The 23,748-nt window shown below is 46.7% G+C and overlaps 1 protein-coding gene and 1 pseudogene across 5 annotated transcripts in view; both read right to left on the bottom strand.

Annotated features, from left to right (window-relative positions):
- The window catches only part of Pdss1 (decaprenyl diphosphate synthase subunit 1), a 192,550-nt gene that overhangs the window by 108,868 nt on the left and 59,934 nt on the right, over window positions 1-23,748 (bottom strand). For all 5 annotated transcript variants that reach the window (XR_015449612.1, XM_021240506.2, XM_087207151.1 and 2 more), the window contains exons 6-9: window positions 22,682-22,841; window positions 21,232-21,353; window positions 2,125-2,211; window positions 271-414 (exon numbers count right to left, since the gene is read on the bottom strand). Coding sequence is in view for 4 of the 5 variants with exons in the window: in XM_021240506.2 (XP_021096165.2) it covers window positions 271-414; window positions 2,125-2,211; window positions 21,232-21,353; window positions 22,682-22,841 (513 nt within the window). In the remaining variant the exon portion in view is untranslated. The remainder of the gene's footprint in view (window positions 1-270; window positions 415-2,124; window positions 2,212-21,231; window positions 21,354-22,681; window positions 22,842-23,748) is intronic.
- LOC147829097 (protein LSM14 homolog A-like) lies at window positions 2,219-17,473 on the bottom strand (annotated as a pseudogene).

The following is a 23,748-nucleotide window of genomic DNA, read 5'->3' as shown; positions in this document are numbered from 1 at the left end:
CTTAGAGGGAGGAAGTGAGGTCACAGGGGGCGTGGCCCTCAAGGGGCCACCAGACCATGGCTCCTCTCTCTATTCTTCTGCTCATGCAGCGAGGCCTCCTCCTCCAAGTGCTCCTCCCCTGACTGTGGTGCCTGCTGCTGGCCCAAACAGTGGCCAACAGGCCCTGCACTGAAACCTTCAAACCATGAGCCCAAATAAGCCTTCACTGTAAGGCAGCTTATTACCGCAGGCATTTTGTTACAGTAATAGAAAGCTGATGGATGCACTGACCTTTGTCTTTCCTTTGGGTACATAATAAATTCCAGAAGCCCGTAAAAGAAAATAGCGCCTTTTCCAGGCTTTCTTTCCATCTTCTTTCAGATAAAGAGCTCCTTCGAGTTCTGGTACAATGATAGACGTTCCACAGAAACTTTCCTGAAATTGAGATTCCAAAGGCATAAAACACATGAAAGATAAAACACACGTTCTTGTTCACATTTTATTTTGAGACAGGGTCTCACTATGTAGTTCAGGCTGGGCTTGATCTCCTGATCCTCCTGCCTCAGCCTCCCAAATGCTAGGATTATAAGTGTGCGCCTCCATTACATCCAGTCTTTTAGTTCAAATACTCAAACTTATTTTTTGGTTTCTTTTTATAATCACTATTCTTTTTTTTGTCTCATAAATGCAAAATAACTTAATTTTGCATCCTCCAAGTATATTTATATATGGAAACATTTTTGTTCACATTTTCCCTCAATTTCCCCTCATGTAACTAGTCCCCAATTTAAAGACACTAATTTCTAAGCTGCTTAGAAACAAATGGCTGTATCAGGACAATATTCTCTTCCCGTGTCCACTGGTCTCCATTGCAGCTCGATGTGCTCGGGATCCCATGTCCTCTCTCGGGACACCTGCTGCCCAGCGCTTCCCAGTTCAGCCTGGAGTCGCACTCGGTAAGGACAGGGTGGCTGCACCCGTTTCCACCCTGGCCCTCTGGGGTCTGCTTCACTGGATCCAGGGCTGCTGGAGCCCGGCAGGGGCAGGGGTCCAAGCAGGACCCGGTAAAGGAAAGCGTGCTCCTGGCTCCAGGGAGAGCGAGAGCCGCGGCATCTCCAGGCCTTCTGACTTCTGAGAGAAACCCACCCCACTAACCCCAGAAAAGATCAACACTCCGTTAAGGAGGGCGGGGCAGCAGGAGAGACCTGTCCCGGCTTCCTCGCCGTCTGCCTGTGGCCTGTGTTTGTTCCAGCTGAGCAGAGCCCTGATTCCTAGCATAGTTACTACACAGTTCGTAGGAGTTTCCAAAATTCAGCTGTCAAATGAACCTTGGGACCACCGCCTAACAGTAATCACCATGGATACCTGAGCTCCCACCACCTCCCCGAGTCTAAGCTCCGTGAAGATCCAGTGTAGTCGGAACTGATGCCCCCAGAGGGTGAGGCACGGGCTCCATCACCAACCCTGTCTCAGCGCCAGATCTCACACGTCCTGCCAAATGCAGCTGCTGCCTGGGAGAGCATATCCGAAGATTTAACGAGTGAGTATATGCTGCTTCCACACCTTGTGGAGAAGTGGTACCTGGCCATGGCGATCTTAATTCTTTCCTTTCATTCCCTTTCCCTTCCTTCCCTCATCTCTTGATTCCTTTCTCTTTTTAGAAAGATCTACCTCCCTACTTCCCATTTTTTCCTTTTGCCCTTTATTTATACTTTGGTTTTCCCGTGTAAGGGAAAGCATGCGTATTTTGGCTCGTGTGTCTGCTTTTTAAAACTTAACATTCCAGTCTCACAGCGCATTCAGAAGATTTGGAAATCCTCATCTGACTTCTGAGGAGCACTTAAATGAAGGAATGTATGGAATGTGAGCAGATGAGTTTCATGAAGATTCACAAGTCTTTTTAGCAAAAAATCACTAATTCAAATTCATGAAAATCACACTACCTTATCTAAAGCTGCACTTTATTACAACTGATGCAGAGAATCAGTTGAATTGTCTAAATAGCTGTATTTAATAATGATGTGATTTTCAAATCCCAACTTAGAATTTCAGTCCCTCAGCATTTCCCACTGTTCTGCAGAGTGAATAACTTAAAATAGATGAAGCAAACGTCCTTCCGCCTCTCCTCTGGAAAATTAAGCTTACCTCAAGTAAGGATTCTTTGTTCTTAGCATTCATTTTCTCATTGGTTTTCTTGCCTTCTTTCTTTCCTTTGTTATCCAAGTAGAAATTCTAAATTAAATGTTAAAAGATCGGATCAGTAAGTTCGTTACTATGCCAGCACTGCAAGAAACTCACGGGCTTGCCGGAGAGAGGCAGACCGGTGTGGATCCGTCGGCCGGAGGTCTGGCACCTGGTCACGGCCAAACAGGAGGACTTCCCGGCCTCTCATGCCCACAGTCAATGAGGAAGTAGACAGACAGGGAGCACTGGGAAGAAAAATCCCCTTTAATTGTGAAGTTCCACATCCGAGAGCACGGAGGAGGCCAGGACAGCCTCATGCTCTGGGAAGAGCCTTGGACTAAGGAACAGCATCACTGCGTGTGCATCATTTACCAACCACATTCCCTACGCGCCACCACCCCGACTGGCGAAATAGGCCACCTCACTGCCGGATTTCCAAAAAGAAAAGAGAGAAAGATGCACACACTCACACAAGCGTGCACACACGCACAAGCACAACCTTGTGTGGCCAGGATACAGGGCATGGCTCTGTCCCGGGCAGCTTGCCACAACTGCCAGGCACAACGTGGTGCTCAGAAAAAGCCTCTCAGCGATGAAGGAAGAGCCCCGGGAAGTACTGCTTAATTAGCTATACATAAGAAGTGACTTAACCTTTTGCCATTCCAAACACGTTTACTGCTCATTTTTAAAGATGAGCCTTCCTCCCCTGCCAAAATGTAACTGTGTTGTAGCTTTGAAATTAAGCAGAAAAACTAACAAACAAAACCCAGTGCTGGTGACGATGTGCAGCACATTCATTTCATTCTGGACAAAGCCTGAAACCAGTTTTCAGGGCTATGAAGAGCATCGAATTCACCATTTTCAAAGCTTGTTTAAAGACTATGCAGCAACTTCGTTGTTTTTCCTATATTCAAAATCTGCGGACTTTCTCCTCCCATGACCTGCTCTGAATCCACCAGAGTCCCCGAGGAGCAGCGAAGGCTCCACCCTGCCACGCCGTGTCTTCAGCCCCCACGGAAGCCGAGGCCTCCTCTGCCTCTGGAGCTCCAGCTGTTTCAGCATTGAATCGTCTCCCTCCAGCCCAGGTTGGTCTTTGTTCTCCCTGTCATGGCGAGAAGCGCGGTAGCATCAAGGGTGCTAGCTCTGCCTGCGTAGCGCGTACATCTCCATCAGCATTTCCTTCACTGCTCTGGGTACCAACCCCGGAGTCCCGCCTGACTTCTCCATTTACAGGCTTCTCTTCGCTTAAGTTTAGGATGAAACCTGTCAGTCTCCTCTGATAAGCTGCGCACCTGCACTTTCAAAGTCAAAGGCTTTCTCGAATTTCCCCGGACCGTCTCCCCGAACAGCGAGTCTTCCCCGCCACCTCGGCGACCTCCACGGCCTCTCCTCAGAACTGAGCAGCATCTGGAGCGCCCTGTCTCTCGCTGCCATCTCCGAGGTGCTCATGCTCTCCATTCTCTGTTGCTTCTGGCTGGCAGCCAGGCAAGGCCGCTCGGACAGGGCTCCTTCCCGGCAGGTGCTGGGGGAGGGAAGTGGCCCCGCAGTCTGCACTGCCTGTCCCGTGGGCGGACCTTCCTCAGAGGGTCCATCGGAGGGCTCGGACTGAGGGAACCGTTCTGGTAGGTCTCTCTCCTGGGTGAAGGCAGAACTGCCACACCGCTTTGGGATAAGGTACCACTGGCTGGCGTGTGTGTTCCAGGGATGGCATGGCGTCAGCAACAGCAGCAGCAAACTCGGTCCGACTCAAGAACGTGGGCTGAACTGGCTGGAGGCTGGCATCCTGCCGGAAGGTCTGTAGGCACCGCCAACTGGGATGAAGACACAGATGACCCCACTGAGGGCTGAACAGCAAGCAGCTGGGTCCTGAGGCAGCGAGGTCTGTAGTATCGCACCCACAGAACATAATGTTGGCAGTTCAACATCTCAAGATGGCATCCTCTATACCTCAGGACTGAACTTTGGTGATGCCACGGTGGAGTTCTTAGTGGTGGCAGCAGCCCATCTGTACTATTTTGAACGAAATAATTTCCTTGTCTTTTAGGGCTGTATAGTATTCCACGGTTTTCTTTATCTCTTCATCCACTGATGGACAGTAGAGATGTTTGTGTATTGGCTCTTTTGAATAATGCACCAATAAACATGGGAGTACTGATGTCTCTTTGACACATCACTTTAAATTTCTTTTTATATATACCTGTAAGTGAGACTGCTTGAGCACATGGCAATTTAGTTTTACTTTTTTTTCGGGAATCATCATACTGCTTTCCAAAATTCATTTCATAATGTACATTCCCACCAATGGTCCACAAAATTCCCTTTTCTCCACATCCTACTATCATTTTTTGTTTGTTTGTTTTTTTTGAGACAGTCTCACTATATACTTCAGGCTGGTCTTGAAGTCACTACATAGCCCAGGCTGGCCTCGAATTCATGGCAATCCTCTTGCCTCAGGCTCCCAAGTGCCCGGATTAGAGGTGTGCACCACCATGCCTGGCTCTATGCTTTTGTTTTGTTTCAATGAAAAAGCAAAAACACAAAGTAAATCTGTGTTGGAAGACATTCCTTAGAACAAGGCTGATTTCCTTGGGTTAGAACTTTCACCTGTATGTGTTCAGCCAGCTTGCTTTAGGCTCCTCTGCAGCAAGCAGTGAAACTCAAAAGGTAATCACTGTCATTTGCAAATAGAGACCAGAAAAATTGGAGCTGAGTAATAAGGAAACTTTACAATAGGAAACGTGACTTTTGGTCACAGCTTGGTCCCTTTTCTCACAGCTTTGGGAGTTTGAGGTTTGGGGACTGCTGGATAGGAAAGAAATGGAAGAAGTATGTGATGGTTAATCGTGACCAGCCACCTGAGTGGAGTGAGAAATGCCCAGAAAATGAGTACAGCACATGGTGGGGTATGCGTGGGGTTTCCAGAGATGGGTGGTGCACGGCCAGCAAGCCGACTGGGGAGACACCCTGCGCGCGGCAGCACTGTCCAAGGGGCTGGGGCCTGGGCGGGACGGAAGCAGAAGGAGGCCCAGTCTCAGTCTCTCTCCTCTCCTCTCTCTCTCTCTCTCTCTCTCTCTCTCTCTCTCTGCCACCGTGAGGTAGGCAGCTTTGCTGTACCCCACTCTTCATCATGATTTCCTGCCTCACCATGGCCAGAAAGAATGGAGCCAGTGTGGTTTTGGCCTTGGGCTGAAACCTCTGAAATGTTGAGGCAAAAGAAATGTTTCCTCCTTTAAGTAGATTCTCGCAGGTATTTTGTCACAGAGGCAGAAAGCTAACACAACGAGTGAGTCAAGCAAACAGCTACCAGTCCCTCAATGAATATTTCTGAGGACCTTTTACACACAGAAAATATCTCCGCTCTTAAGAACTTGCTGTCACCTGGAGAAGATAGATGTAAATGAGATGGACGGACAGGTGGCTACACAGCAATACATGAGGTGTGCCACTACACAACTTTCAGGCGAGTCAAGCTCTATAGACTTTCAAAGAGGAAATTACTGTGGGTTGACATGTTCAAGGAAAACTTCAGAGAGGAGGTCAAAGCTTGACTGAGGCATTGAAAGATATTCAATATCCAAATGGGAGCAAACAGAATAAAGATATTATTTTGGGCAAGAGAAGAAAAAGCCGTGTGCAGAGGCACAGAGGTTGGATAGGAAAGAAATAGAACAAATATGTGATGGTTAAATATTAGGTGTCTTTGGAGACCAGTGAACAACTAGCTGGTTAGGGCTGTGGGACTAATTCAGCCCACCCGAGCAGACCATTGCTCCCAGTTCTCTTTTTTCTTGCACCACAATTGTTATGGTTTGCATCTAGATGTCCCCTGAAGCCTCATGTGATCACAGGTGGAGCTTTTTCAGAGGTGGCTGAATCTAGAGCATGTGATGCTGAGATTAAGGGTGTGTGATTACTAAATCAGTCCACTGATTGGTCTGGCATCACCCTAATGCTGGTAGCCTGGACACAATATAAGGGACAGGGAAAAGCTTGTCTTGTTTCTTGTTGCTTTGCTACCTGCTGCCTGCCATGAACTATTTCTCCTCTGCGATGCCTATCTGCCATGCCACCCTGCCTCAGAGTCAGCTGATGATGGACTGAAACCTCTACAAACTGTGAGCTAAATAAACCTTTCCTCCCTTTACTTGTGGGTGTTGGGCATTTTCTCTCAGCAATGAGAAAAGTAACTAAGACAAAATTTGGTAGCAGAAGTGGGGTCGTTGTGACTGTACCTGACCATGTGGTTCAGGAGCCTTTGGAACTGGCTTGTGGGAAGGGGAAGAGTTAGGGGAGGTTTGGAGATGCCAGCAGAAAAGTAGAGCCGGACTGCCTTAGACTGTACTTGGTGGGAGAATTTGGTCAGAACTCAGAAGACCAGAATGCTGATAGAACTGACGCTGGTAAAGACCAGGCTCGGGAGGTTTCTGTTGGGAAGAAGGACTGCGTTGCTTTTGGACTCCAGACCATGCATGTTACGGCTTGGCAGAAAGTCTGTCTGCATTTTGCTCATGTCCAGAGCCTTTGCCTGAGACTGAGATTTAAGGGTGGTAGGCTAATCTTGCAGAAGAAATTTCAAGGCAGTCTAATGTTGAGGCAGTGGCATGTCTACTGTTGAGAGCTTTTAGCCAGATTTATGTTGAGAATCAAGAGGAAAAAGCCCAGCAGAATGATTCAAAACATTGTGAGTTTGGCCAGAAAGGAAGCTCCAGTAGAGTTGCAGCCTGCAAAGATGGAACAGAGAAGGAATTGGTCACTGAAAAAACCACCAAAGAAAATCCAAGCATTTCAGAAGATGACAGCAAAGATGGCCTGAGGACATCACAAGAACTAACAGGACTCCACTGCAGCCTCAGTGTTGCAAAGGTGAAAGAATCTGCTTTGAGAAGAGAGCCCCACAGCACCATGTTCCAGAATGAGGGTGGCCTAGAGAATTTGTTCCTCAGGATTGGGTTCAGAGTGCTCAGTGATCTAGGCACCCTGCACCCCAAAGGAGATCCTGGACCCCAAAAAGAGAAGGAAGCCTGGCTCCTGCTCCAACTGGTAGCAGATGTTAGCATCATCCATGTGGTGCTGGTTTTAGGTGCATGCAGAATGCAAGAGGTGTGGGGTCAGGAAGGCTTCCACCCAGATCTCAGAAGAAGGCCTGGGAGGCCGGGCAGTGTGCTCCTGAGAGGGCCATGTGTGCAGCTGTGAGTGTGAAGCCGAGGTGCAGTGGAGACCCCAGAAGTGTGGAGAAGCCAGGAACGTGGATCGTCTGAGGAAAACTGCAAGGAGGAAGCAGAACCAGCCCGAGAGAGAAGCCATGGGAGCTTCCACCACTGGAAGTGCCACAGGGGTGGAGCCACCCAAGCCCTTTGGAGTTCACAACTTGCCACAGATCACTGGCGAGGCTGGAAGCGGAGCTGTGGGACTTAATGTTTGCCCTGCTGGATTCTGGACTTGCGTTTGTCCCATTCCTCTGTGTCCCCTTTGGAACTTTGGGAATGGAAATATCTGTCTTGTGCCATTGAATGTTGGAAGTGTTAACTTTGTTTTCATTTGTACAGCAGCTTGCAGCTAAGAGTTTGCCTTACATCTCAGAGGAGACTTGGGACTTAGACTTTTCACCGATGCTGAAACTGTTAGGACTCTGGCAACTCTTAGAGATGGACTAAATGCATTTTGTGTAAAGGAATGTGCATGAGTCTTTGGGGGCCAAAGGTGGAATGTTAGGGTTTGAGTCTAGATGCCCCTGAAAGCCTCATGTGGTCATAGGGCTTTTTCAGAGGTGACTGAATCTACAGCGTGTGATGCTGGGATTAAAGGTGTATGATCACTAAATGAGTCCACTAATTGGTTTGGTACCACCCTAATCCTGGCAGCCAGAACACAATATAAGGGACAGAAAGAGGCTTGTCTTGTCCTTGCTTGCTTTGCTACCTTCTGCCCGCCATGAACTGTTTCTCCTCTGTAATGCCCCTCTGCCTTGGAGCCAGCTGATTATGGATTGAAACCTCTACAAAATGTGAGCCAAATAAGCCTTTCCTTCCTTAACTTGTGGGCACTGGGCATTCTGTCTCAGCAACGAGAAAAGTAACTAAGACAACAATGTACCCAAGGCCCGAATTAGGTGACAGGGCAGTAACATTCCCTAGAACGGGCATGGCTCATTTCCTGGCTTCTCCTATGTTGGACATGACTGTGAGACTTGCTTTGGCTAATTGTATGTGGGTGAATGGGACAAGAAATCAATTCTGAGCAGAGAACTTGAGGGGCATTGTGTTTCACCTCATTTACCTGCATTCTTCCCATTCAAGCAAAGAATGTGTCACAGGTGTAAGTTATCTAAGGACACACAGAACTACCTGACTCATGCTCTGGAGCCAAGGACAGATGACCTGCAGATCATGGAGGGAGGAAGTGTGTGTTGGTGCAAGGCTCTGGAAGTCAGGTTGTTTTATGTCGTTCACACTGACTGGTGACAGGGCCAGGACACCAGAGCTGCGTGATGGAAGGGAGTCCATCTCGGAGAGCACAAAGGTGGTTACTGAGTGACTTTCCTCCCATCTGGGCCGTCCTGGGGGTCAGACTGCCCACGACAGCTGGAGAGAGGTTGGTAGGGAAGGCAGGAAAGATGCCTTGAGGTGATTTTATCCTGCACTGGCTGGCAGGCTATGCTGGGGTCCTGTACCTGAGGGAAGAAGAAGTTGTGTTCCCTTTCTCTGTTCGTCACCTGTGCAGCCAGGAGCAAATGCTGACCATGCCAAAGCCAGACAATAAACAATGACCCATGGAATAAAAGTTGTCCGAGGGCTGGGGACTTAGATCAGTGGCACCGCGCCTGCCTCTCAAGTGCAAGGCCCTGAGTTCCATCCCCGGTACCAAAAAAATTGTCTGAAATAAAAGTGATTATTGTTAGACAAGGTGATGATGGGAGATTTAAATTTCTTTTCTTGTATTTTTCTGAATTTATCAACTTTCTGGTTAACAATGAATTGATGTTATTTTTAATGCCAGAAAAAAGCTATTAAAATAAATAAAAAGTAGCACAGTAAGAAAGCAGCCTTGCTAAATTCTCCCGGTTGGATCACACTCCTTTTTCCTCTAATTGGACTTCTGCACCCACGAGCTATAAAAACACTCAACTTTCCCTGCTTCTTTGGGGCTTTACTTCTGCAGCACCCCCACCGTACAACTGACAGCAAATACATTTGTGTGTTCTTCCCTTGTTGATCTCTTTTGCTACAGGAGTCTTGGCCAGAAATATCACTTGCCCATGAGGTGGAGTTGAGTATTATAAACTATTTGGTCCAGACTGGTGTACTCAGGAATCACAAATAAGACGTGTAAAACTAGACTTGTTGTAATTGTGTCTTTTAACACTTTACTGGTTACTATCTGCTACATGTCTTCACTACTTGACAGCAAGTTCAATAGGATCCACTTCCACACACTCTACCAACTGCTGAAGATAATAAATAATGACATAAGCCATTATTTCATAATAGGTGCAACAGCTTTGTGAAGGCCAGCCAACTGTGGGTGACCTTGTGCCACTCGTAGTGAGCCACATTCAAAATCTGGGTCTTTAAACTGTTTTCCCCTCGGGTTACAGATGTGAAGGCTCTCCAAGAATATGTTTGTACATCTTCAACCTCCATACACTCTGCTCTACAGCAGACCTGCCTGAGAACGGGCAGTCCCTTTCATAACCACCTGCTTACACCTCAGAAAGGAAAGGCACCCCGCATACCCACAAGAACCTTACTGCCCAGGTGTGAAACTCAGAGGCTGTAAACAAAGGGACAGCTTGAAGTACGGGTATGAAAAAGAGCAGGACTCAGTAACAAATCCTTTTGGCAGTCAAGCGATTTCTAGTTCTTTTCTTCCAGCACAATGGAAGGCACCTAATTATCTTGTCAGCTGATAGGTGAAAAGAGCCACCACTGATCTTCCTGTGACTCTTTGCTGCCAACCTGGAAAGAGTTCAAAGACTTGGATGACATTCTGCAATTCTCATCTACTTACCAATGTGGACAAGGTTTCTCAATACTTTTATCTAAAAAAGTACTTAACATCTATAAAAATGAAAAACAGGAATGCAATTGATAGGGAACATTCATCCCTGATCCTTGAGTTAATCAGGGGGACAAGGGTTCCACCAATTCATATCTTAAGAGATGTTCTCCCCAATTTTTACTTTTTATGCTCAACTAACATTAAAATTTAAAAAAAATTTTGTAATTTTAATTGGGTTATTTTTAACAAATAGGTACCTAGGATGATTGAAAATAAATGGTCACCTATCAATTTATGAACAGAATATGTTGAGGAGAAGTATAAGGGGAACATCAAGTAGAGACTTTCAGGCATATACAGGAATTACAACAGGATAAATCTGTGTGGAGAAGATGGAATGGGGATAATTCAAATGAAAAAAGGAGCAATACAAAATGTCCCAAATGTTAAACAAGCTTACTGTACACACCGAGTGGACACTCACGCCCACTACGGGCCCTGGGTGACAGTGACGTGTCAGTGTAGGTCCATCCAGTGTCACAAATGCACTGCCATGCTGTGCTGTGTGGGTCAGCGTTCCTGTCACTGGCACAAAGCACCTGACACCTGTAATCTAAAAGAGGACGGGTTTACTTGGGCCACGGTTTCAGAGCGTTCAATCTATGACTGCTGGCTCCAACACAGGGATGCCGGGGCAGAAGGGCACGGGAGCACCACTGTTTACTTCATGGCGGCAGGAGGCAGAACACAGGCAGAGGGCCAGGGAGAGCTGAGCCCTTCAGTGACAGCCCCACACCCCAGTGGCCCTCCTCCAACTGGGCCATGACCTGATAGCACATTCAGTTGTGAACAGAAGTGGCTCAGTCCCCAGATGAGGATAATGTCTCCATCACACCATCACCCTTCATGGGTCTTTTGGTCCAGCCGAGGTGACAACTATGATCAACGGCACATGTGGGAGGTCGATAGCAGGGAGGCTGCGGATGCGTGGGGCCGGAGCTGCAAAGCCTTCTGTACTTCCTGCTCAATTTTACTGTGCGCTAACTGCTCTAAAAGCGAAGTCTATACAAAATAGGAGATTATTCAATGGCTCCTTAAACAGATCCTGACAGGAATTAAATTGCCATGAACTCAATTTGGATTCCACTGGATTTTTTTTGGTACTGGGGATCGAACTCGGGTCCTTGCGCTTATGCAGCAGTAGGCGAAACCACTGAGCTAAATCCCGGGCCCCTCCACTGGATTATTTTTTAAACCGTCAAAATCTAAAATATTCTAGGGCCAGGGATTTAGCTCAGTGGTTCCGCCGCCTGCCTCTCAAGCACAAGGTCCCGAGCTAGATCCCAGTACCCAAGAAAAAAACCCCCAAAAACCCAAAAAACTAAAATATTCGGGACACTGAATACTTTGCATCTACCCAACTTCTGGTGAAATAATTGGATGTCAACAGACAAATATGTGAGGTGGACATGGTTTTACAAACTTCTTCATGGGGCATGCATGGAGAAAACTTTGAGCTCTGTTCGTAGATGCAGCCACCATCTGAGGTTGGCCACCAATCGCTGTGTGGGACAGATGAGGAAGGGAATCCACCCAAAGCAACAGGAGTGACATAGCTGTACACAGGGCGCAGGAAGACATAGAGAGGCAGGGCCCGAGGGAGGGCCGGGGCTAAGATGCTTGCTGGGATCTCTGTCTATAATGCTCCAGGCCCAGCACAGTCTCTGGGAGACCTGGCCATACTTCCTGTCCACAAGATGCCCCAAATCCTTTCAGTAATTCTCTGGAAAAATTCCAGGCAGAGCAGTGAGTGTCTGTTCTCCTGGTGAAATCATCTCAGTGACAGAGCCAACAGTGTCTGTGCACTCAGACTCCAGCGATGACTGTAGAACCACGGAGGGTCACAGACCCTCACCAAAGCTTAGTGTGAGGTACACATGGCTCTGTCCTCTTGGGAGTAAGGCTAGAACAGTCATTTCTGAAAAATGATTAAATTGCTTTTAAATAAAATGGTCTATAACAGCAATTAGCAGAAGAATTCATTAGGGCTTATTCTGTTTTCCTTCATTTTCAAATCGGATGTTTTGTTACTACCTCGCAAATATAGATGAGTCATCCTGTTGGAATTCTTTCATAATTAAGCATCTTTTGTTCCACAAATTTGCATAATCTGGTTTCTTTCTACAGATGCATTATAGATAATGCATTATAGATTACTGTACACGACTGCTGAATATCAGTTGAGATCAAACCACTTTTTTATACATAGCTTCACACTGCATCAAGTAACTCATGCTAGATTGGACCTTTTGAGACGGGAAGTACAAAAGCAGCAGCATTTAACAAATTGAGAAGTTGAATTTAAGCGCTGTCAGAGCACCCCGAGGTCACAGGTCAGCAAGTAACAGTTGATACCCAAGTGTGAGGTCCCTTTTCTGGTCATCAGGAAGCAGCAGGGGCCTGAGTAAGGACATCACAAATGCCTCAGAACCCTTCTCTGCTGCTCTTTCTCATAAGTGAGCTAATGCAGGATACCAGCTTGAAACCACACTGAGCAGGCTTTAGATAGTACTGATTTGGCTTTTAATTTGGCTATTAATTAACATTATGAGTCACTCCAAGGCCTAAGTGTGAACTGCTAATTGATCTTCAGCTGGTGTTCAGAGACAGACTCCCCTGTGCCAACGGTCACAACTGAGGTCTCAATGATCAATGAGGCTGCGACCTCTCTATAGCAAGGAAGCCCTGCAGCTGAGGAATTAGGACTCTGTGCAGCCATGCGACCTCCAAAGCCAAACGTTAGCTAAGATAACGCAGGTGGCTCGTTAGCTGTGAGCTGTCCATCACCAGTACCCACAGTCACTCCCTTTACAGCCTGGCTCACTGTGCATCAGGTCTGCTGTTCCCTACGTCTGCCCTCACGCCCCCTTGCCACACTGTATGATCATGAATCCTGACTGATCTTAGCCAGGACAGAGGTAAGATCTTTCTGTCTTTCTTTCTTTTTTGGTACCGGGGATCGAACTCGGGACCCTGCGCTTGCGAGGCAGGCGGCGGAACCACTGAGCTAAATCCCTGGCCCTATATATTATTCTTTCATCCCCTCCTGTCCCCTCACTCAGGCGCCCCAGTGTCCCCAGTAACTGGTCGGGCTATCAGCCCAAGAAGCTCAAAGCCTTCCTTTGCATTCATTTAATTACTTCCTCCCAGCTTTACCTCCAGAGAGAGGTAATTTGCAAAAGCCTCCTATTATTGAAAATATCAGTATTGAGCTCAATGATAAAATTTTATCCGGTTCTATATTATTTAGTGATATTTCCAGAACTGATATTCTGGGCCAGACAAACTTTTTAAAATCAAGCTGTAAATTAATGTTAATCCATCTTTTATACACTAAGGGCCAAGAACAAACAGTTCGACTTTGAAGTCATGAAGGCAGACTCCAAGAACAGACTCTGAACGCGCAAGCTCCCCCGGGTTCTTCACACCTGCAGACCAAGAGGAGTGTGCATCGCTGTTTCCTGAGAGCACAGAGGGTCATTTCCGACACAGAGCGTGTGGGTGTTGGACACCATGAGTCTCTCTGGGAGTGGAGCACTGAGCCAGGACTCTAGCACCCTGCAGAAACAGCAAACCTGCGCTTATTCTGATCTGCACTCTTGGGATATTCTTTTTCATGGTGCCAAACTGACCCAGTTTAGTAACTTCTTAGAGTCAGCTGATTCCATTTGTGGCACTGGCCTGACAGCTGCATTCAGTGAATCTTTTCTGAGGACTACCTCACAGTTGCTAAGTCTACAGATTTTATTCTACGGTGCTCAGAACAGAACAATAACCCTATGGGAACGACTCATCAATCTCAATAACAGCTATGAATTTAGACAAAGTCCTGTCTGTGATCTTAGCTCCTTCATCTATAAAGGAGGAACACCTTTCTCAGCCCTTGTGTTGTAAAGATTAAAATAACATAAGAAAAGCCTAGGGCCTGGGATTTAGCTTAGTGGTGCCGTTGCCTGCCTTGCAAGCACAAGGTCCTGAGTTCGATCCCCAGTACCAAAAAAGAAAAGAAAAGCCTAACATCGGTGGGTATTAAGTAGCAATAGTTTGTTAGTGTGTCTAACCATTTCCCTCTTCCTCCAGACCATCAGTTTATTCACTCTGCATCTGATAACAAGTTGCCATAAACTTTAATGAAGATAAGTTTTTGATCCCTTGAGAATGGAGGTGTCAATTTTCATCTGGATCCTTACTTCCCGAAGTTTTACTTTGCAGTGAGGAAAATTCCCTTGATACAGGAACATTTGCAGAAATAATGAGGATAGTGACACAAATCAAGTCAAGTCCTCTCCCTTGTAAATGTCTAAGAGTCTGAGGTGTGGAGGTTAGATGGAAATAAGTGAACCATAGAAAGATTTCCACTATCTCATGCAAAAATGAGAATGACCCAAACAAAACTTTAGGAGCATATCTCCAACGACATGATAGCTAAAACACTGCCCAGGAGATAGCCTGTATTTATATGAAATGTGTCAATTCTATGTTAACTCTATGGAGGGTGAAAGTAGATTATTTTTGAAGGAGAGAAGAAAAACCATGCTTAAATCAAGCTTATAGTGCTCCTCTCCCTCTTTGTGCTACTAGGGACTGAACCCAGGGCTTTCGAGACGAGACACTGCGAAGTCACTACGTTGCCTGGGCTGGGCTCGAACTTGGAACCCCTGCCTCAGCCTCCCAGAGCGCTGGGAGTACAGGCCTCTGCCACTGCGCCTGCTTACTTGTTTCTTCTTACGCTTCTCCCCTCAGTGAACAGCACCAGAATCTGCCTGATTGCCTAGCCTGAAACCTGGGTATCACCCCTCCTTCCACGGTCCCCAGCTCTTCCAGCGTCCGACAGGTCAGTCCATAACATCCTGTCTCCTAAGTGTCTCCCAGTACCGAACGTCCAGCCCGGCATCATTTCCTCTTTCCGAGCCTGTGCAGCCAACTCTCCATCCCGTGGTGGCTTTCACTTTGCCTTTGCCAAATGCGTTTCCATGGTGAAGCCACAGTGAGCCCTCCTCATCCCCTGCAAGTGGTTTCTAGGGAATCCCAGAGGCCTCTGGACAAAGCCAGTATCCTCATGCAGTCTGCAGTGGCCATGGCCATCCTGCTTCTGCTGCTCTCCAGCCTGAAGGAAGCTCTGTCAGAAGTCTGTAGTGGGGCTTAAGACAACCTGATCCCAAAGCCAGCTCTCAGAAGCACAGCTCATTGGTTAGTTTCCCTGACACTTACTGTATTAGCGATTCTGCTGCAATGTCAGCAGTTTTTTGTTTTTTTTCTTTTTTTTGGTACCGGGGATCGAACTCGGGTCCTTGTGCTTGCGCAGCAGGCGGTGAAACCACTGAGCTAAATCCCCGGCCCTTATGTCAGCAGATTTCATGCATCTTTAAGCTTTTGGGTCATTTGATACAATTTTTCAGGTTTTTCCTTATTCATCTCTATTTCATTCTTGGCCAATGTTCCTAAAGGTTAGGATTTGTGCTAAAGGACCAGCGAGTGAAGGGTGACTAAGACCCGGGACTATGGTCAGTGGCTTCAGAGTCTCCCATCACGAAGCCTGCTGAAAGCCCCGCCTTCACCGTCTCGGTTTCCATGAGCCGTTTTCCTTCTGGGCGAATGGAGCCCCGATTTCAGCCTGCCCGCTCACAAAGAGCAGCCTTTCCGACAGTTTGAATATGGGTCGCCCCTCCAAGATCCACGCTGAAGTTTAATTCCCACAGCGAGGTGTCAGGAGGGTGGGACACTGTGACCAGGTGCTCTGAGGAGGGGCTCGGGACCATGACTATGATCAGATGATCAGAGCGGGCGCCCGAGACTGAATGGCGGCTGGCAGAAGAGCAGGCCAGGCTCCCACACAGATGCTCAGTCCCTGTCTCCACCACGTGCTTTCTGTGCCACTCAGCACTCAGCAAGGAGTGCACCACTCTGGCCTCAGGCCTCGACCCTCTGGAACTGTGAAGCAAATCAAACCTCTTCTCTTTATAACACACCCGCTCTGGGGTACTGTGTTCATAACAACAGAAAGGGACTAGTACAGGCACACACTGCAACACTTCAGCCACGACTGCGAGTCATACACGGGCAGGCGGATACGGCTTAATGGAATAGGAACAGTACAGCTTGAGAGGCAGAGCAGGCACTGGAGGCTGAAAGTGGATTTTCTAAAATAACAGGATAATAGAAACGGGCTGAACTGCCTAAGATGCATTTCAAACTAAGCCCATAAAACAGTGAGTACAGCTGATTGAAACAGTCATTGGCACACTGGCCCACCCTTGTCCACCCGTTTCCCTGAAGGTTCCGCTGCCACTCCCGGCCCTACTCCCGCCCCACCGCCGTCCTGTTACCGAAGGCACTTCCCCTTTCGTCCTGGATTCTGCACACTTCCTCTGCCTGCCATGCTGCTTCCACCCCGCTCCTCACCCGGAAAGTCCTGCCAGCTTTGCAGATGGGCCTGGCCATCTCTGTCTCTGAATCAGCTTCTCCGGCCCCTCTGAGACTCTGGGATAGGCCCTCTCAGCTGGCGCTTCCCCACCAAGGCGCTTTCTGAATCCAACTCTGATTTCCCATTTCCCTTCTTTTCCTTCACATTCCATTCTCTCTCACTCTCACTTTGTTGCCTTCCTGCTTCTGCTTTATTAGGACCATATCTTACTACCTTCTACTGAAGATAACAATGCCCTCCAATTAGCTTCTGAATTCTCAGGTTCATTCTTACACACATACTTGCATCAGGTCTTTCAGATACTGTTTCCCTTTGGATCTGGAGATACTTTGTCCTAAATGTGGGGTTGGCTTTTCCTCTTCACTCATCTTCAAACTGCCAGTGTCTGGCAGTTGGTAAAGTGATGCAATTTGCCTTTCTCCCCACTCTGCATGTGTCTGTCAGTTTTGTCACACTGAGGCAGGCTACTCAAGAAGAGAAGAGGTTGATTTAGATCTGCAGATTCAAGGGCAGGACGCTGGCACTGGCCAGACTCTGGCAAGGGCCTCAGGGCCGGTCACAATGCCAGAAACCAGGGACCACATCCCAAAACAGGCCAGAGAGAGATGGGGTGGGGTTCTCTGCTTACACAACCCTCTTTGAGAACCAACTCAGGGCCCATGAGGACTCCCCAACCTGGCCAGGGCAGTGCCCAGCCTCTCAAAGGACCCACCTCCCAGCATCACCATGCTGAGGATCAGCTCCCAGCACATCGACCCTTGGAGGACAAACTACATCAAAACACTGCGCCATGCAACTGTGCCATGGGGGTTTTTTCCTCAGGGCCATGGCTGGTGAGTGAACTGACTGCCCTGTTCACAGGTCTGCTGCTCCGCTGAGCTGACCTCTTCACCAAACTCAGCTGCCTGATCTTGGGGATTATCAACTACTGTAGTAATTGAGGAATTACCATAGACCATTACTAAGACTGTTCTGAACCATGCTGTAATCTTTCTCCTACATGCTTCCCATCCTAAAGATGGACATTATGCTTCAGTTATTTATTTATCTCATTCTTTAGAGACAGGGTCTTTATATGTAGTTCAGGCTGGCCTTGAACCTACTATGTAGGCCAGGCTGGCCTCAAATTTGGGGCAATCCTTCTGCCTCAGCCACATGAGCACTGGGATTGCAGGTGTGCACCACCACACCCCCGTTATGTTTCAATTATTTCTGCACATCTTTTTCTCCAACCAGATTATAAACGGCTTAAGGATACAGATCGTCTTAATCTATGAATCTTCCACAGATAGCACAAGGTTATGCATATAACAGATATTCCATACATGTTTGTGAAAACCAAGCAAATGTTTGTTGGAGTGAATTCCAATAAAGTTTCCTCATGCAAGTCAACATTGGAAAGACATTCAACATGTTGAAAACTGGTGGAGAGTTGACTAAATTACATTGTTCACAATTGCTGTTTTTTATTCTAGGTAAATCCAGTCCTTCACACACAGTCAGTTTCCAACTAGCTCTTCAAATACTGCCCAGGCAGCACCATAGTTTGGACCCATTGGACAGGAAGGCCAAGCCTGTATACAGCCCTGAGTTCTGAGGCGAAGTTCACTGCTACATTCATCTAATTTTAGGATTCACCACTCCATGCTGCTGTTGGCAATCACATTTGATAAGGAATTGCTAACCTAAATGAAAGGCAGGATTATTCAGACTTTTGGATTAACAGCTTGATACAATGCTTGAGGGGAAAATCAAAGGCAATTCAATGAATGAATTTCCAGGTGGAAATTCTGTACAAACATGTTCCTCTGGAAATACCTTTCTCTTAACTTTTTATTCTTTTGTTGCAAACCTAGCATAAGCAAATAAATCTTATGTGAAAAAAACCATCAATGGGTCTCAGCACAGGACTCTTACAAGGGGGTTTCAGGTATTTCAAAATCACAAAGCCTCCCCTTCAGGAGCGTGATTCCAGTCTGAGAAATGCCACAGTGCACGCTGCTCCTGGCAGCACTGCCAAATCCGGTACTATCTCTGCGGAGCACTGGTCACAGGACAGAGTAGGCAAACACTGGGGAAAAAATTATTACTTAAAAAATGCCTTGGGCTCACTTTTTATTTTTAAATTGAATTACAGATTAGGACATTCTAGTTACTTATTTTTAAGAACACATGAATTCTTACCCAGAGAATTCATTAGGGGGTTTTCTGCTTCCCCTTAATTATAGAGAAGCTTGCAGTAGACCAAAGTGCCACAGAAACTGCTGAACAAGCCGGACTGAAAACACCTGTAAGAAGGCCTTGGTGAGCAGCTGAGGCAATCGAGGACTCAACAGGCCGAGATCCAAGAGAAAAGGGAGCCCTAAGAGGCAACCACACCTCCTGAGAGCCTTGCTCCCTGTCAGGGGCACTGGTCCATATTTAACTGGAGGCAAGAGGCTGGCAAAAGACTTCACAAACCACAATGAAAAGGTGCTCAGATTATGGACATGGAGAAAACTCAATTTAAAACTGTAGGAGACAGTATTACACACTCACAGCATGGTTAAAGTTAAAAACAAAACCAAAAAATCCACCGAGGGCCGCCAAGGTCCTGAACAACAGGAATTTTCACACAGTGCTAAAAGGAGAGAAAAACTATAGTGCACATTTGGAAGATTACTCAGCAGTGTCTGCTAAGGCTAAGCACAAGCCTGAAGTATGATGCAGAAATTGCACTCATAGGTATATCTACAAAAGATGTGTCTCATGGCTCCCCAACAAAAGGCAAGTACAAAATATTACTACCAGCACTAGTTGTTTAAGCTCCAAAGTAGAAATGAGTCAAACATCTGTCTACAACACAGTGAATAAATATCTTCTCATAGCCACACAATAGGCTACTAAATGGCAGTGAAAAAGAATAAACTGCTACTCTAAGCAACAACATGCATTAAAGTTGAGTGGGAAAAAAAGCTACATACAAAGGAGGACTATGATATGATTCCATTTCATATAAAACTCCAAAGGGGGACACTAGGGTAATAAAAGTCAGAGAAGTGGTGGTCTGGGTAATGGGGAGTAATGACTGGAAAGGGTGTGAGAAGCTCCATTCGTGTTCTGTGTTGACATGGGTTACACGGCACATTCACTTCATGAGCATTCATAGAGTGTGGTTATGACATACGGATTAATTCATTAGACATCACGGCAAACTTCAGATACCCACTCCCGTTCCACCTCTTAGTTGAACTACAGTTGTGTTGCACAATTCCTGGGCACCGTTTTTATGGACTCAGTATGAGAAGTGCTTTGTGTAGGAGGTCCCGAATGTAACCCGTGCCCAGCTTCAACTGTGCACATGAGGATTCACATAGGCACCACACTGGCCAACTTCTCTGACAGCTCAGTATCACCAGGTGACTATGTTCCAGCCAATGGGGTATAACGGAAGTCTGGCTGTGTGTTCCCCTGGCTCTTTGCCACCTTCCTATGGACTAGAAAATGGCCAGGTAGAAAAGTTGCCTTGGGCCCAGAGGTGGAAGTCAAATGTTGAGAATGGCTGAGCCGTTCTAATAACCATGCCCACCTACGTGTGGACTGGGCTATGCGAGAAACAAGCTCATAGCTTACTTGAGCCACTGACTTGGGGGAGCTCTTTGTTAGAGCAGAAGATTTGCTCATTAACACAGGCATTAAAGCTGAAGGCAGTTGTAGAAGTTGAAAATGTGGTACCCGTTGTGTCTGATACTTTCACCAACAACAGTATTCAATTATCTTGCTGTCAGTTGGCCACTATACAACCTAGAGAAGACTACAGAAAATAGCATAGGACAAGGGAAAGAGTATTTTCCTACAAGGATGCTTTTCTGGAGTCTCCTAATTCTGTCCCTTAGTAATGTAGAGCTTTCTTTTATAAACTTATAAAACGGAAAGATGTCTAGATGATCCTTGTACATACAACTTGAGGGAAACATTTTTAAAATATGGAGAACAATCTTTTTACTTGTGTAGATTGTTTGTAGTATGGAATCACAATAAATTGTATATTTTCCAAGCCGCACATGCTGGTGCACAGCTGTAATCCCAGCTACAAAGGAGACTAAGGCAGGAGGATCACAAGTTTGAGGCCAACCTGGGCAACATAAAGCAAACACGGCTAGGAGTGTAGCCCAGTGGTAGGGCACTCGCATAACACGTGTGAGGCCCTGGGTTCAATCCCCAGCACCCCCCCACCCCGCACACATACATTTTCCAGGTCCTCCTGCATCGATAAACTCCAATGTTTCCTAAAACAGGAAACATTAACGACCGACAGAGCACTGAGGTAGAGACAGTTAACTGGGCCCAACAGAAGAGGAAGCTCAGACAACCACAGACACTTAAGAAGTTTTGGGTTCTGAATGAAAGGAAACAGATGGATATTTTCTTCCTAAATCCTTTAAGCATCTCCAAGTGTTCTTTTGTTTCCACACTGAGCTGAGTCTGTGTTTATCTGGAAGGAACACACCCATGATACTTCAGGAGATAATGGCAGGCTCAGCACACAAGTGACATTAAAAACCCTCCACATGTGACAAGGTGCAACAATAAACAACTCATCTTACCTGGGGGTTTTTAAATACAGCATATTTTTCCTCTTTCTCCAAAAATAGTACTTTATTTTCTGTGTCTCTTGTCCAGTCTGATAAGACTTCAACAACATTTTCATGGTCTTCAAAAAACCTCTCTGATGAAGTAAGAAAAATATTCTTTCAGACCTAAGACATTAGAGTTTCCAACTGAGAAACAAGCTTTTATTGAGTTAAACACCTTCAGTGCTTTGTAATTTTTGTCAACCTTTCTAAAACTCTTAATTCTTACACGATGTCACATTGTAGTATCCCTGTTATATTTATCATTCAGTGTCAGGTTTTCAATTTACCTTCCAAAAAAACATTATAGGTGAGGGGCAGAACCTGTATACATGCTTTTTAAAAGAATGCTAGCATTTTAAAATTTAAATAGCCCCAAATGGAGGTGAATATTCTCCTGTGAGGAGGATAATACAGCAAGAATTGGTTCCACAGTTTGAATGAAATTTGTCCTCTAAAACATCTCACCTTAAAACTCTAGTGTATGAATACCTGAACCAAATTTAAAAACATAAAGAAAGGCGTTCCTTTCTCTTTGATTCACAGAACTGAAAAAAGCTTCGAGCAGCTGTTTTAGTGTAGACTATTTCTCGCAGAAAAAGAAAATGTCCCCCAGGCTCCTCAGGCAGGTAGTTTTGGGCTCTGCTCAGTGCTCCTGGGAGACGATGGTCCTGGGGGTGCTATTAAGAATGAAAAGTGGAAGTGAACTTCTTAAATTGTTTTAAAACAAAACAAAACAAAAAAACTCCAGTCAGGTGTGGTGGCACACCCTGTAATCCCAGCACTCTGGGGAGTTGATGCAGGAGAACGGCAAGTTCGAGATCAGCGTGGGCAAGTTAGTGACTTAGTGAGACTCCATCTCAAAAATACTACTACTAACAAAGCGGGTGTGGGGGTGTGATGTAGCTCAGTAGGAAGGCCCTAGGCTCAATCCCCAATACTGCAAAAACCAGGCAGACAAACAAAAAATGACAAGTTTCTACCACTGTCCTGTGCTTTTTGGGACACAGCCTTTTCCACCAGACGAAATGCCAGGGATCAGGCAAGTGCACCGGGAGGAAGGGGAATAGCACAGACAGGAGGCTGTGACAGTCCTGCTCCACCTCAAGAAAGCGACCTCTAGAGGGACGTCAGCGGGCAGACACCTGGGCCTCCCACAGTCCGCTCAGCTCACTGGGCATCAGGCCACTTTCTTCCCTGATGGAGCCACTAAGACATGGCAATAATAGTGTTTATGTCCCGGAGGTTCCAGCCATCTGCTACAAGCCGAGTGTCTCTATCACAAGGAAACGAAGAGGCAAGTACGCATCTACTAAGGGCAGCGACATGGGGGATGTCCTGGGAGCACAGGACAGACCAGAGCCTGTAACGGAGCAAACCCATGGGCTTCTGCATTGCAGCCCGTTGCTGGCAGGGGACTTACCGATCTGTAGCTCTGGGTATATTTCATAAAGGCACCAATCCACACTGCAGTCACAGTGAGTCTTCTCAAAGAGGTTGTCCAGAACATCTCGGGCCAGCTGTCGCTCGTCCACCATGAGTGACTTTGTGCTGTTATCGTTCATGTGCACCTTGACCACGAGCTGAGGGTAGAGTCACAGAGCGAGCAGCCAGTGAGTTTCAGCAACTGCAGAAGCCCACTGGGGTCTCAGCATTGCTGCTGTTTCTGAATGCAAGTAAGAATGTGTCTGTGAAGCCTCATAAATGCACTTGTAGGTGTACAGTGGGGTACCAAGGTGGAGAAACTGACTCACAGGAAACAAACAATAAGGTCCTTGCTCCACCCTCAGAGTCTGTGTTCTGCTGGGGACACGGCAGCGCTGCCTTCTCGCTTTCCCAGCGGCCTTCTGGTACTCGTTCCCACCCCATGCTGGAGGCCAGGCACTGCTCTATCATAACTGTTGCTTAGCTGGGGTTAGGGTTTTATTTCATGTAGCCAAAGAGTGTGAAGATACCGGGAAAGACCAATCCTGTGGAGATTCTTGGAGTGCACCGTGACAGTGCAATGCCATGGGCCTCACAGCCAAAAGGCTGACTGTGCACAAAAGAGCAGTGTCAGAGGGAGATTTTAAGGGAAAAGAATGAAGACTGAGAACCAAGCTGTTCTGGAGGCACGCAGGCAAATGTTTTACTCCATTACAAGATCTAAGGAATGAATGCACAATGAAATGACAGTTACCAAATCCGGAGCAGAATGTACTCTGCTTGCAAGGACTGAGTCACCGGCCCTGCTAGGCAATGGGGTAGTGTTGCTGAAACCTGTGATCTCGCACAGAGGCCACAATTTTGACGCTGCACAACAAACTTCATTCACAAACTAACGCAGCTACACTTTGCATTTTCATTGGTACCTATGCATTTGTGGCATTATTGCTGCATGTCGGTCCTGGTTATTTTCCAGGGTGACTTATTAAAAAAATGATTTATTATTGTAATGGATTTGCTTCCTCTCCAAGAGTCTGGGTTAGGTCCTGAGGAGCTCCCTGACCC

This window comes from Heterocephalus glaber, unplaced genomic scaffold (genome assembly GCF_053883595.1).
Source record: "Heterocephalus glaber isolate CG9 unplaced genomic scaffold, H.glaber_assembly_v1.0 deba00000768, whole genome shotgun sequence".
NCBI classification, from domain to species: Eukaryota; Metazoa; Chordata; class Mammalia; order Rodentia; family Bathyergidae; genus Heterocephalus; species Heterocephalus glaber.
Note: the sequence above shows the minus strand (reverse complement) of the source record. Positions and strands in the feature narration are given on the sequence as shown.